Genomic DNA, 13,201 nt, shown 5'->3' on the forward strand with positions numbered 1-13,201 from the left:
AAAATCAAAGATCAGAGTGCTGAGCAATTCATTCAAACAAGCTTGGAGCTGTGTGGATGCAATGATTATAAAGGAAAGTACCTTAAGCCAAGAAAACAAAATGGTGTAGACACACTTTGGTTGGATATATTTAAATTGTTGCACTCAGAGTGCACAAAGTAGATCAATGTAACATCCCTGTGTAAACATGGTCAGAGTCCTCAAAACTGCTTACAGCTATGTAATGTAGACCCAATGCCTATAGCGTACAAATGAAAATGTCTCCAACCTAATTTATGATCGGGACACACAGTATGTCCCATGCCATATGGCAGTTCGTACTCTGTCAAACCTCTACACACACATTAACTAGTTGATCAGTCTATTGAAGTTCCTATTTATGATGGTCCCTTTTCTCTGTGTTATTTTCATCATACAAAATTTCAAAAAGTCACTAATAGCCTCTATTTGACTTGAGATTAAATTATTTTAATTTCTGTTTGCAGTCTCCCTGGTGATGGGTATTCCTACTGTGAAAAGGGGAAAACAAAATTATCTGCTGAGCACATTGAACTCTCTCTTCTATGAGATGTCTGCAGAGCAGAAGAATGATTGTGTAGTAGTTATCTTTGTAGCAGAGGTGAGTTAGTATGAACAGGTGTATTTATGTTAATAAAGAGACAATATAGGAATCTATGTCTGTGTATAGTATGTATGAATCACTTCCATTTACTGAAACAACAAGGAGTCTGGTGGCACCTTAAAGACTAACAGATTTATTTGGGCATAAGCTTTCGTGAGTAAAAACCTTCCATTTACTGATCATCATTGCTTTTGGAAGGATTTCTCCATGCAATTCAAATTTGGGAAAATATCCCTACTTTTCAATAAAGGACCAATAAACATGGTCAAGAGATGGAATTTGCATGGAATCCTATTTAATTAAATGCTGGAAGATGACATATTATATTCCTTTGGAATGATGTTGGCAGTCATAAAATTCCCAAACTTTGTGCCTATTAGGACATGTGTAGTGGTTAGTGCCTTGGTCTTCTTATCTAGAAAATAAGTGTGGGGGAAAAAGATGGTACAGGTAACAACTGTCACATTATATTTACAGGCACTCTTGCTTTGCTTGCAGTCACATCTCCTTCAAATAAAATCATATGAATTCATTTTTGTCTCTTAACGCAAAGTATTCTATTCTGAGAATGAAAGGATTAGAAAACTGTCATCCACAAAAGTCCATAGAACCTGACAAAATATGAGCTTATTACCTTAATTTGAAAGAAATAGAGGTATTTGTCAGCTATTTAGGATTATGAGTATTTTACAAGGTGCTCTGACGCTCTAGCAGATTGCATGTGAAGTGACAGTTTTTCGAAGAAAAGCAAATACTGTGGTTATAAAATCTACAAAACATAAATAGCTCTTGTTTGAAAAAATTAGGCTGTTTCAGGTAAGTGGGAATTTTCCTCTCCCTGAATCTCTTGTTCTTATGGTAAAAGAACTATAGCTACGAAATACACCTAATAAAAGTGCATTATTTAGCAACAACTCCTTGCAGACAGATGGTGGTGGTTGGAGACTCACATCCGCTCTCACAATCTATCCATCTTTATGCATTCTTTAACTGCTAGTTTCCACTTACTTATTAAATGTAATTATTAAATGTAAAAGAAAGTTTACTCATTTAGTTAACCACATTTATAACTGTTCAAACTATAAATAATACCTAGATCACACTTCACTTTATCAGCTTAAATAGGATCCTGATGTCTCTTTCTGGTCCAGATCACGATGATAGTTTCAATTTACTGGCTTAGTTTCTATTCTAGCTAAATTTACTAATTTCATCTTAAAAAATAAACTCTCTTACAGTGGGATAAGTCCTGATAGAGGGCCTTGTTCTGCAAGGGGTCTCTATTGCAGTGACATAAAGAAGCTACTTATGAGGGGTAGGCAGTAATAGGCCACCCCTGAGGTAAAAGTGTAATACTTGCTGTGAAGGAGAGGTGGCCAGGACAGCTGGGGAGTATACCAATTCAGTTACGCCATGGTGACTCCCGCTGGTGGAGCTCCTATGGCTCCTCAGTGAGAATTAAAGTTGCCTCTTTGGTGGACCCCTATGAGGGCAGAGGCAGAAATACTAGATTCACACTAGATTTAGCCATGACCAATTGACACAGTATTAATTAAAACTATCCCTGCCTATACTGAGTGATAAGTTACATTTAACACCGTTATTTAAGAGGTGTGCAGTTATGTGCTGCATCTCCAAGAGGTGCAGCACACACAGATACAGCCCAGAGGGTAGGAGGCTAAGGTTGCTTTAAGCTCTGCCCCTCCCCCAGCACACTTCCAGTGTAGGAGCTTGTAAGGGGTCCTATGTAAGGCTGTTACAGCAGCTTTGAGTAGAGGAGCTCCCTACCAGCCAGCTAAAGATTCTTTTCTTGTCTCTTTATGCCACTGTAGCAGTGTATAGGGGCCAGGCCAGAGTAGTGTAGGGTAGGAAGGGTGGAATCCCTCCCCAGGAATCCTCAGGGTCACTTTCTAACTTGGTGTAATTTCCCAGTTTCAAAGGGGTGAAGTGGCTTAGGGCACAGTAGCTTTATTAGCTCTTGAAGCTTCTGGGGATCAGGTTCACAAATGCTTGCATCCTGGGTAACTCTGAGTAGTACCCTGTCTGTATGTGGGTAACACAATTGTTGAAGTAGCTTTCTCTTGTCAACCCTCAACAGTTAGGTATTCTTGACTTATTGCTGTTTTAATGTATATCTTGTGATGAAGCTTGGCTATAACTTTTTAAAATAACCAATCCTAAACTGGTAGGATGATCCCTACATCTTCAAAGGGACAACATCTTTAAGTAGTGTTAGATTTTCATTTAGATAAAACCTGAATTTTCCATACTAAAACTGCTAGTTGTATGGGGCAGCAGCAATGAGCAAAATCTGACATTGTAATTTCCAGGCTAAATGCCACCGTTAGTTAAATGAGGAGCAAACTCCTGTTTAAACTTTGGATATGGATAGCCCGAGGCAAGGAAAGTTTGCACAAGTGAATTTTCTCACCAACAACGGGTCAGGTTAATAAAGGTTAGTGATTTTTTGATGATTAATCTAAATGACCTCTTTACTGAGAACAGGATCAGAAGGGCATACTAATTTAGTCCTCACAACTAGAGGCTATAGACAGATTGCCACAGATCTGTGCTCTCTCTCTTACTAAAGTGATGAGAACCTGTATATAGTCCACAGACAAATAATTTACACACAAATGAAGCATCTATGATTTATAATATACATTCAGATGCCTGGGTAACACAACAATATTTAGTTATAGGAACACTGATATAATTACTCTTGCCTAGAATAAAAAAATTAGGCAGTGAAGTGTTTTATGTATATACTTATATCAATTAGACTAGAAGTTAATGAAAATATTAAATTGGGTAAAAAGGAGTGTGTTAGATACTTTTTTGTTCTTTACTTCTTTAGGTGAATGCAGAGTATGTTAACAGTATTGCAGAAAGTGTTAGAACCAGGTAAGTCCTCCCTCAGGACCTATTGTATGGCTAATTGCTTTTCAGTTTTACATGAAAAGTTGTCGCATTTCAACAATGAACTACAAAATTAAAACTTGATGAAATGGTGCCATTACTCACATTTTGTAATTCAGTGATTTTAGGTTGCATTTCTAACCTTTGAGACCTGCGTTAATTTTCTTCAATGTGAGACTGCTTTCCAAGGAATTAATAGTGCAATCAAAAGCACCTTTGTATTCATACACTGTGTCCTCATTGACCTCAGTCCCCTAAAATCTATAGTTATCTGTGCTGAGATCTGTGACATTTTCTAAGTGTCTTTGTTTGATAGTCTGGGTAGCAGTTCTACTTCTTTTTTTAAGGGCCATGGATTTTGGATAGCAATCTGCTTCAGTGAAATGCACTAATTCAGTTGTCTGTATTGCCATTCAATATGAAGTAATTTTAAAAAGACTTTGAAAGACTGAATTCAAGTGTGACTGTTATGAAGAAATACAGTTGAGGCTGAGATTTCACTGTAACATTGCTTGCTGTTATCCTACTCTCTGGTAGATGTTTAGCAACACTTGAAAAACTGAGTCTTTGCTTGAAAGGGACAAGTGCTTTTTTCAAACCCTATCATCACTCAATTCCTAAAGGGCTTGGTCAGATTATGCCCATATGTATGAAACCCCATCCCTCCTGGGGATCTGAACTTAGTTCTAGCAAAATTGATGGGACCTCCCTTTGCGCCCCTGGCAACTTGCTCTCTTCTTCACCTTTCCATGAAGGTATCATTTCTAGTGGCAATTACCTCAGCCAAAAGGGTGGGCGGGTTGTTAGAACCCCCCTACACAGTTTTCCATAAGGATAAAGTTTATCTCTGTCCTCACCCAAAATTTCTCATGAAAGCAGCCTCTGATTTTCATGTTAACCAAGCAATCTGTGTGCCATTGTTCTTTCCAAAACCCCATGCACATAGGGATGAGGAACAGCTTCACTCATTGGATGTGAGAAGGGTTTTAGCTTTCTACATGGATGGGAGTAAATCTTTTAGATCCTCTATGCAGTTGTTTGTAGTGGTTGCAGACAGAGCTAAGGGCCAACCAGTTTCCACTCAGAAAATCTCATACTGGATCCCACTTCATGTGTGTTTGTGTTACCAACTGGCTAATACTATTCTGCCGACTAGAGTGTTTGTGCATTCATCACTGGACAGGCAGCTTCTGCAGCTTTCTTGGGGCCAGTGCCAATTGTAGATATTTGTAAAGCAGCCACTTTGTCATTAGTCCACAGTTTTGGTTCTCATTATGCCATTGCGCATCAGTCCAGAGATGATGCCAGTTTCGAATGGGTTGTCTTACAATCTCTGTTCAGGTAGATTCTGAACCTACTTATATGTGTGTTTTGCTTCAAGTCACCTACAGTGGAACTGAACAAGTAAAAAACATCTCAAAGAACAGTTTTAGAAAGGAAGATAACCATTTTTTACCAACGAGCAGACCAGTTTGAAGATAACCCTTTATTAAGAATGGAAACTATGCACAGAAATAGGGTGGTAGAACTTTCTGCAACTGTAGCCTGCTACTGTCCTGTTCTACGTTCCTTTGTTTCTGCTCCACAACAGGAAGTGTGTCATAGGAAAGCCAAAGACTTCATGAAGAATGTACATGAAGTGTGACACCTCTACTCTATAGCACATAGCTATTCCCATACAGGATGGGGAATAACTATATCAGTATAAAGCAACAGAGGGTCCTGTGGCACCTTTGAGACTAACAGAAGTACTGGGAGCATAAGCTTTCGTGGGTCAGAACCTCACTTCATGATGACTTTCTGACCCACGAAAGCTTATGCTCCCAGTACTTCTGTTAGTCTCAAAGGTGCCACAGGACCCTCTGTTGCTTTTTACAGATTCAGACTAACACGGCTACCCCTCTGATACCTATATCAGTATAAGTCACTTTTATACCAGTTTAATTGCATCCACATTAGGGCTATTACTAGTTTAACTATTTTAGTAAAATGTCTGAACCAAAATGGTTATTCCCGTAAAACTTCCAAGTGTAGACCAAGCCTTAGTATACTTTTCAGTTGAGTTAAGTTTATTTAACTGAGTTAGCTTGATTTTTAAAAACACATATTTTTGCCCATGTAGATATGGTCTGGGATTGAACATGGGGATAGGAACTGCCTGCACAGATCCCTATGCCAGGATTAACACAAGGAATTTTAGGGCTTGTCTACATGGTGAATAATGAGCTGTACAGGAGTGTGATTTCTAAAGTACACTAAAGTGTGTATTAATTGGCTCGTGTAGTGTGCACCAGCAGGTCTAAGGGTTCCCTAGTATGCTTTAACATAGTACTTTTTCAAACAGCACTATATCAAAGCAGATAAGGGAACATTTAGCGCGCACCAGCAGGGTCTACATGGACCAATTAATGTGCTTTAGAAATCACATCCCCTTTGAGTACATTATCCCATTGTGTAGACAAACTCTTAAGTACCTAACTGCCCCTTTAGGCACCAGTGAGATCTTAAAAATGTCCAGTCAGTTACCGTCTAAACCTGTACGTGCTTAAATTCCCTAGGCACCTAAGTTTTTGCCAGTGGGCATGCACAAAACCATCTGAATCCTGACTCCACTGAGCTGCTCAGCATCCTAGCTGATGTCTAAGACCCAGCAGGATTCTCAAACTAGTTGTTCCCCTGCCTGTCTCACCTGTGGGGCCTGATCTCGTAGGGATTCGCAGAGCATGCCAAACAGTCGGGGGAAGCAGATCAAAAAACAAGTGAGAGAGAGTGTGTGTGTATCTGTACACCCATCCCAGGTTACCCAACAGCCTAGTGATTAGGGACCTGACTTGGGAGATCCAGGTTCAAATCCCTGCTCAAAACTGGGCTGAGTAGGTATTTGAAAAACAGGTTTCCCATATCGTAGATGAGTGCTGTAACCTCTGGGCTATTAGTTGTGGTGGAGTGGTCTCTCTCTGTCTGTCTGTCATTTTGTGAGACAGGGCTGACCTGCCTTCAGGAAAGGATTCATGGCTATGAATTCCAAGTGGAGATAATCACCTCCCTTTGACCTGCACTTAGGCACCTAACTACATTTGAAGCATGGGGTACCCTGCTCCTCTCCTCCACATTTCCTACTGGCTAGCTTAGGTCTTTCTGGCTTCTGAGAATCCCATTCTTAGGTGCCTGACTTTCCCGATGCATTGTATAACTTGGTGCTCAGGATTCCACTGAGCATCAGGGTGCCTAAACGTTAGGCATTGCAATGCTGGCAGTTGCAATGTCTAAGTCCCTTTGTTGATTTAGCCCGTAGTTATTAATCTTTTCTTTACAGCTTCCCTAACGAAGTGCAGTCGGGCATTATTGAGGTTATTTCCCCTCTTGCTTCCTATTACCCAGACCTCTCCAATCTCAAGGAAACATTTGGAGACTCAAAGGAAAGAGTAAGGTAAGATAGGCTATGTAAAAACTTTCCAATAATTTTGTTCAACAGTAACTTCTTTAAATAGTCCACTGTATTTAAATTGATGAGTTTTGGTGTATTTCAGAGATAAAGCACTGTAAGTTTAAACAGAAGGTCATGAAAATTTATTTAATACAAGTGTAAGTATACAAGTAACAATGCTGTTGTCAGTGTCCATCAACTTCAGAGTGAAAGCTAAACATTCTCCCTGTAGTCCTGCTTCTAAAAATCCAACTGTTTTAAAGCTGAATGTATAGTGCCAGATGATGATTTATAATGATTAGTATGGTATGGTGATAAATGGCCTAACTTTTGTTGTTTTTTATTCTATATAATATAATTAATCATCTTTACTAACGCCTGGTGGTATCATTGGCCCACTTGCTTCAAATTCATTAGCAGGAAACTGTAACCTGAAACTGGTTGGTTTACAGAAGCCAATCAGTTTTTTGTAGACCAAAAATAAGTTTAGATTGTCACCAACAACTTTCATGGCTCCACTTTCATGTGCTCAAGAGCAATGAGCTGCCAGTTTGAAGCAACACAGATGACAGTAGCAGAACAGCAGTGCATGTTGCATACATGAATCAAATCAGGTTGCTTTTTTTTTTTTTAATTAAATCCCATTCTTTCTAGAGAGCAAATATATTTGGTACATATGAGTAGAATATTCCTAGTTGCTCCCATCAAGGCCCAAATTCTTAGACTTGCATAGCTATAATTTGTATTTTGCAAGTATCAGGGGGTAGCCGTGTTAGTCTGTATCTACAAAAACAACAAAGAGTCTGGTGGCACCTTAAAGACTAACAGATTTATTTGGGCATTGTATTTTGCAATTATCCTCAAACCTTTATAAATAAGGCGAGGGAGGAACTCTCTTTTTATAATAAGCTTTGTGGGATTTCAAAAATAATAAGCACAAACAATATTTAATATCAATAGAGTTGGTTGGGAATTTTTCATCAAAATACAATTTCTACAAATTTGAAATTTTTCATGGGAGATTTTGATTTTTTTTGCCAAAGTTTTTTCAATTTTCATTCAGAAACAAATTAAGTATTTCATTTCAAGTTGGATTGACCCAAATTGAAATACCTTGGTTTGTCAAAAATCAAAATGTTTAATTTCAGTTCCGATCTGTGTCTGCCTGAGCTGCCATGGTGCCTCATGCTCCTGTTCTTCTCTCTGGCTGGATGCATCTCCCATGAACCACGTTAGTCTGTTCTCTGGTTCAATCATGGTGGTGAGTCATAAGAGATGCAGTTCAAGTGGGGGACATGGCCCAGAAAGGAGACTGATGGCATGGCATGCTCAAACTACAACTCTCATAAGGCACCATGGTAGCTCAGGTCAACACTTTTCAGTGTCGAATTGATGCAGAATGAAACACTGCAATCAGTTTGACAAACCAAATTGAAATGTTTCAATTCAGGAATGTCTAAATAGTCCCATTTTTGATAATTCTACATCACTTTTGAGGCATTGTGTTCCACTCAGATTTTGATATTTTAACTTTTGTCCCAATTTGGGATGAAAACAAACTTTGTAATTTCCCATGTTGGGTGCTTGAGCACTTTCTAATTTGGCCTTGAGCTCCTTTTAATTTTTGGCCCCAGGTGATTATTTGTAAATTTTTAAATTAACTATCTTCTGATGAGCATGATAGATTTTAAGGGACTCTCACTTCTCAGAAGGAATGTTTAGAAAATGTTTAGAATGAGGAACAGATTAATTACAAGGTCTTAAGTACTAGATGAATGGCAAAATCCTACCCTCTTTATTCACACAAGCATTATTGCCCCCCCTGAAACTATATGGGCAAGACTGCCTGAAAAAGATTTGGTGACAAGTATGAAATGATCACCTTTTTGATCTCTACTGCTGAACAAAATTATGAGGTACTGAAAAATGAAAATATATATACTCTCAGATAATAAAGGTAAAAATATACCTAGCTCAGAAATGTATCAGGTACATGGAATTTGATAATTAAAGTCATAAGCCTATCAAATGTACTACAGTAATTAATTTCTGGACATCTTTTTGCGTATAACTTTTTATAAATCTGCTTCTTTAAAGTCTTGTTGCAGATTAACAAACATCAACTTTATTGATAGCAAAATGAGATTATTTGCTTTGTAGAGGAACATTTACATTTTACTATTAAATATTACAGATAAGTTGGTCGACCTGCTTCTGTGTTGACTCATAAAAGCACTCTATTTTACCACATGGTGAAATCTTAGTAAATTATAACTGTGTGTTGACTGTTGTGTTTATAACAAAACAGGTGAACTAAACCACTCTTCTTGACGTATAAATTGGTTCATGTGCTGTGCATAGAGGAAATTCTAAAACTGAGTTTATTTTGCATCAGACACTGTTTTTTTACTAGCTTTCCTCTGATCCAGTTAACAGTGAGTGGGAGCAGTTTCAAGTATAGACTTCATAACTACAGTGTTCTAATGTTGGTATTATGCTGATAACTCCATTGAGAAATCCAGAAAAAGTTTAACAGTATGTGTTGTTTATATTTAGGTGGAGAACTAAACAGAATTTGGATTATAGCTTTTTAATGCTATATGCACAACCTAAGGGAACATTTTATTTACAGGTATGTTCACATTATCAATAACCAGCTATAAATCAATAAATAAAATGTGCTGATTTTTAGTGTTGGCAGTTTAATAACTGTTAAACTACTCAGTGAAGACAAGTCTCCTGTGTTTTTCAGTATATTTGCTCACATCATTTGTAAGTATGAATCTCCATATTTTCATAGTTATTCATCTTATAGCTATGTATTATTTGATCTGAAATGGTAGTTTCATTTGTACCTTTCTGACATTCGCAGGGTTGAATGATAGACTTGCAAACTAACTGAATCATCAAACAACTTTCTGGCCAGGTTAGGGGTATCTGTGTTTTTAATGACAGGTTTCAGAGTAGCAGCCGTGTTAGTCTGTATCCTCAAAAAGAACAGGAGATGAAGTGGGTTTTAGCCCACGAAAGCTTATGCTCAAATAAATTTGTTGGTCTCTAAGGTGCCACAAGTACTCCTGTTCTTTTTATGTTTTTAATGAATTTTTGCTTGTAGTATAAACAGACAGTGTGGTTACAGACCAAGGTGACAGCCCATGTCATAGCTAGCCAAAATCTCTTAAAGGATTTTTCCAAATGGGAAAAATATGAACTGGTTCATTTCATTAAAACAAACTGGGATGTGTGTATGCTGAACTGCAAAATCCAGACCCCCAACTTCCCCAGAATGGGTGGGAGGTTGGATCCACATAAGATCCCCAAATCTGGGCTTAACTGTAGTACAAATCAAGACATGTGGCTGATTAGCAGTCTACAATGAAAAGAATGCACTGCACTGTAACTATCTAGAAAATTTCACAACAGCTGTCTGAGAGAAACAATAAACTTAACTAGCTAAAAATAATGGTGATGTGTGGGGGAAGAGATATGAAATGAGGAAAGAATACGAAGGTAGAAAGCATCTTTACCTCATTTAATGTTTACCATGGGTTTGACTGGAGAGGAGAGCATCCAGAAATTCTATGATGTGCAATTATTCCTTCAAGTGGGAAGAGAACTGGAATGGGAATGAGGCTTGCCCAATCCCATGATGGATCCTAGGATTCTGCATGGAAGGATTCTCCCAGGTGGTCAGCAGCAGGATAGGACACATAGAAGGGCTGCTTCTAGTCTTTCCTGGAACTGCTACTGGATAAGGATAAAAATTTAAAAGTGTTTTGGAGTAGAACTGGCCAGAGATGGAAAATCCTGTTCTGCAGGAAAATTCTGAAACTTCAAAAAAAAAAAATTGTTCTGAAACAATGAAAAATGAGATGTAGAAATTGCCCACAGAATGGGAATTCCAACTTGGCCATTTCATTTCAACCATTTTAGAAATGTTTCCAAGGCTGCCCAGAACCCCAGCAACCTGCCAGGTGAGGAACTGCACAACTTGGGGATCCTGAGAGCCAGAGCTCTCAGGCTAAGGAGGAGCTTTGGGAGCCTGGAATCCCTGATTCTTCAGCAGCCCATTTTGCAGGCTGCCCTGGAACCAGGAAGCCTAGGCTGCTAAGGAGTTAGGAGCTTCCAGAGGTTCCAGGCTTCTGGCTCCATGTTAGCACACCAGGTGGGCTCCTGAGGAGCCAGACAGGGGCGCTGTCAGGAAACCAGGCACGTTTTGGTAATCCTTGGTAGGCAGGTTTCCATCAGAATTTTGTCAAAAAAGACACATTCCTGGAGAACATGTTGATTTTTGATAAAGCAGCTGTCAAGGCTGTATCCCCACTTTGAACTTTAGGGTACAAATGTAGGGGCCTGCATGAAAACTTCTAAGCTTAACTACCAGCTTAGCTCTGGTTTGCTGCCACCATTTTTTAATTGGATTCCCTCCCTGGGAAGCCTTGAGAAACCTTTCACCAATTTCCTGGTGAAAACAGTTCCAACCCCCCTGGGATTTAAAACAAGGAGAAATTAACCATTCCCCCTCCTTCCTCCCACCAACTCCTGGTGAATACAGATCCAACCCCCTTGGATCTAAAACAAGGAAAAATTAATCAGGTTCTTAAAAAGAAGGCTTTTAATTAAAGAAAAAGGTAAAAATTATTTCTGTAAAATTAGTATGGAAATTAACCTTACAGGGTAATCAAACTTAAAGAGCTCAGAGGACTTCCCTCTAGTCTTAGGTTCAAAGTACAGCAAACAAAGATAAACACTCTAGTAAAAGGTACATTTACAAGTTGAGAAAACAAAGGAAAACTAACGCGCCTTGCCTGGCTATTTACTTACAAGGTTGAAATAGGAGAGACTTGTTTAGAAAGATGTGGAGAACCTGGATTGATGTCTGGTCCCTCTCAGTCCCAAGAACGAACACACTCCCAAACAAAGAACACAAACAAAAACCTCCCCCCCCTCCAAGATTTGAAAGTATCTTGTCCCCTTATTGGTCCTTTAGGTTAGATGCCAGCCAGGTTACCTGAGCTTCTTAACCCTTTACAGGGAAAAGGATTTTGGAGTCTGGGGGGATTTTATAGTACTGTACACAGGACAGCTGTTACCCTTTCCTTTATAGTTATGACAGCAGCATTTTCTGGTGGAAAAATGTTCCATCTGAAAATTTCTGACCGGTTCTACTTAAGAGCCTAAGCCCAATCTTCCAACATGATTGACCTGCTTAGGCAGGGGTGCTGGAACCATTCATGTAGTGGGAGTGCTGAGAGCCATTGAACCAAACTGTAAACCCTGTACATGATGGAAACCATTTCAAGCCAGGGGGTGCTACAGCATCCCTAGTTCCAGCACCTATGTGATTAGGAGCTAAAGTATCAGTGAAAGTTAATGAGACATAGGCTCCTAACCACCTAAGTTATGTTTGAAAATGGGACTGAGGAGCCTATGTCACTTGCACACTCCTGAAAATGTTACCCATAGAGACCAAAGTCTCTAATGCACTTCAGACACAGTCAGGGAGAGGATGGCTGTCCAGAAGTTAACAATGCCTCCAAACAAAATGCTCTGTACTTCTAGTGGATGACACTAAGCTGGGGGGAGAGATAGATACGCTGGAGGGTAGGGACAGGGTCCAGAGTGACCTAGACAAATTGGAGGATATGGCCAAAAGAAATCTGATGAGGTTCAATAAGGACAAGTGCAGAGTCCTGCTCTTAGGACGGAAGAACCCATGCACTGCTACAGGCTGGGGACCGACTGGCTAAGCGGCAGTTCTGCAGAAAAGGACCTGGGAATTACAGTGGACGAGAAGCTGGATATGAGTCAGTGTGCCGTTGTTGCCAAGAAGGCTAACAGCATATTGGGCTGCATTAGTAGGAGCATTGCCAGTAGATCAAAGGAAGTAATTATTCCCCTCTATTCGGCACTGGTGAGGCCACATCTGGAGTATTGCATCCAGTTTTGGGCCCTCTGCTACAGAAAGGATGTGGACAAATTGGAGAGAGTCCAGTGGAGGGAAAATTATCAGGGGCCTGGGATATATGACTTACAAGGAGAGGCTGAGGTAACTGGGCTTCTTTAGTCTGCAGAAGAGAAGGGGGGGTGGGATTTGATAGCAGCCTTCAACTACCTGAAGGGGGGTTCCAAAGAGGATGGAGCTAGGCTGTTCTCAGTGGTGGCAGATGACAGAACAAGGAGCAGTGGTCTCAAGTTGCAATGGGGGAGGTCTAGGTTGGATATTAGGAAAA

The 13,201-nt window shown here is 39.6% G+C and overlaps 1 protein-coding gene across 5 annotated transcripts in view; it reads left to right on the plus strand.

Moving 5' to 3' along the window:
* The window catches only part of MGAT4D (MGAT4 family member D), a 94,663-nt gene that overhangs the window by 49,980 nt on the left and 31,482 nt on the right, over nt 1-13,201 (plus strand). For 4 of the 5 annotated variants that reach the window (XM_054031153.1, XM_054031155.1, XM_054031157.1 and 1 more), the window contains 4 exons: nt 486-619; nt 3,480-3,526; nt 6,858-6,971; nt 9,525-9,600. In XM_054031153.1, coding sequence (XP_053887128.1) covers nt 486-619; nt 3,480-3,526; nt 6,858-6,971; nt 9,525-9,600 — 371 coding nt within the window. The remainder of the gene's footprint in view (nt 1-485; nt 620-3,479; nt 3,527-6,857; nt 6,972-9,524; nt 9,601-13,201) is intronic. The other variant, XM_054031156.1, reaches the window with a different exon arrangement.

This window comes from Malaclemys terrapin, chromosome 5, assembly GCF_027887155.1.
Source record: "Malaclemys terrapin pileata isolate rMalTer1 chromosome 5, rMalTer1.hap1, whole genome shotgun sequence".
NCBI lineage: Eukaryota > Metazoa > Chordata > Testudines > Emydidae > Malaclemys > Malaclemys terrapin.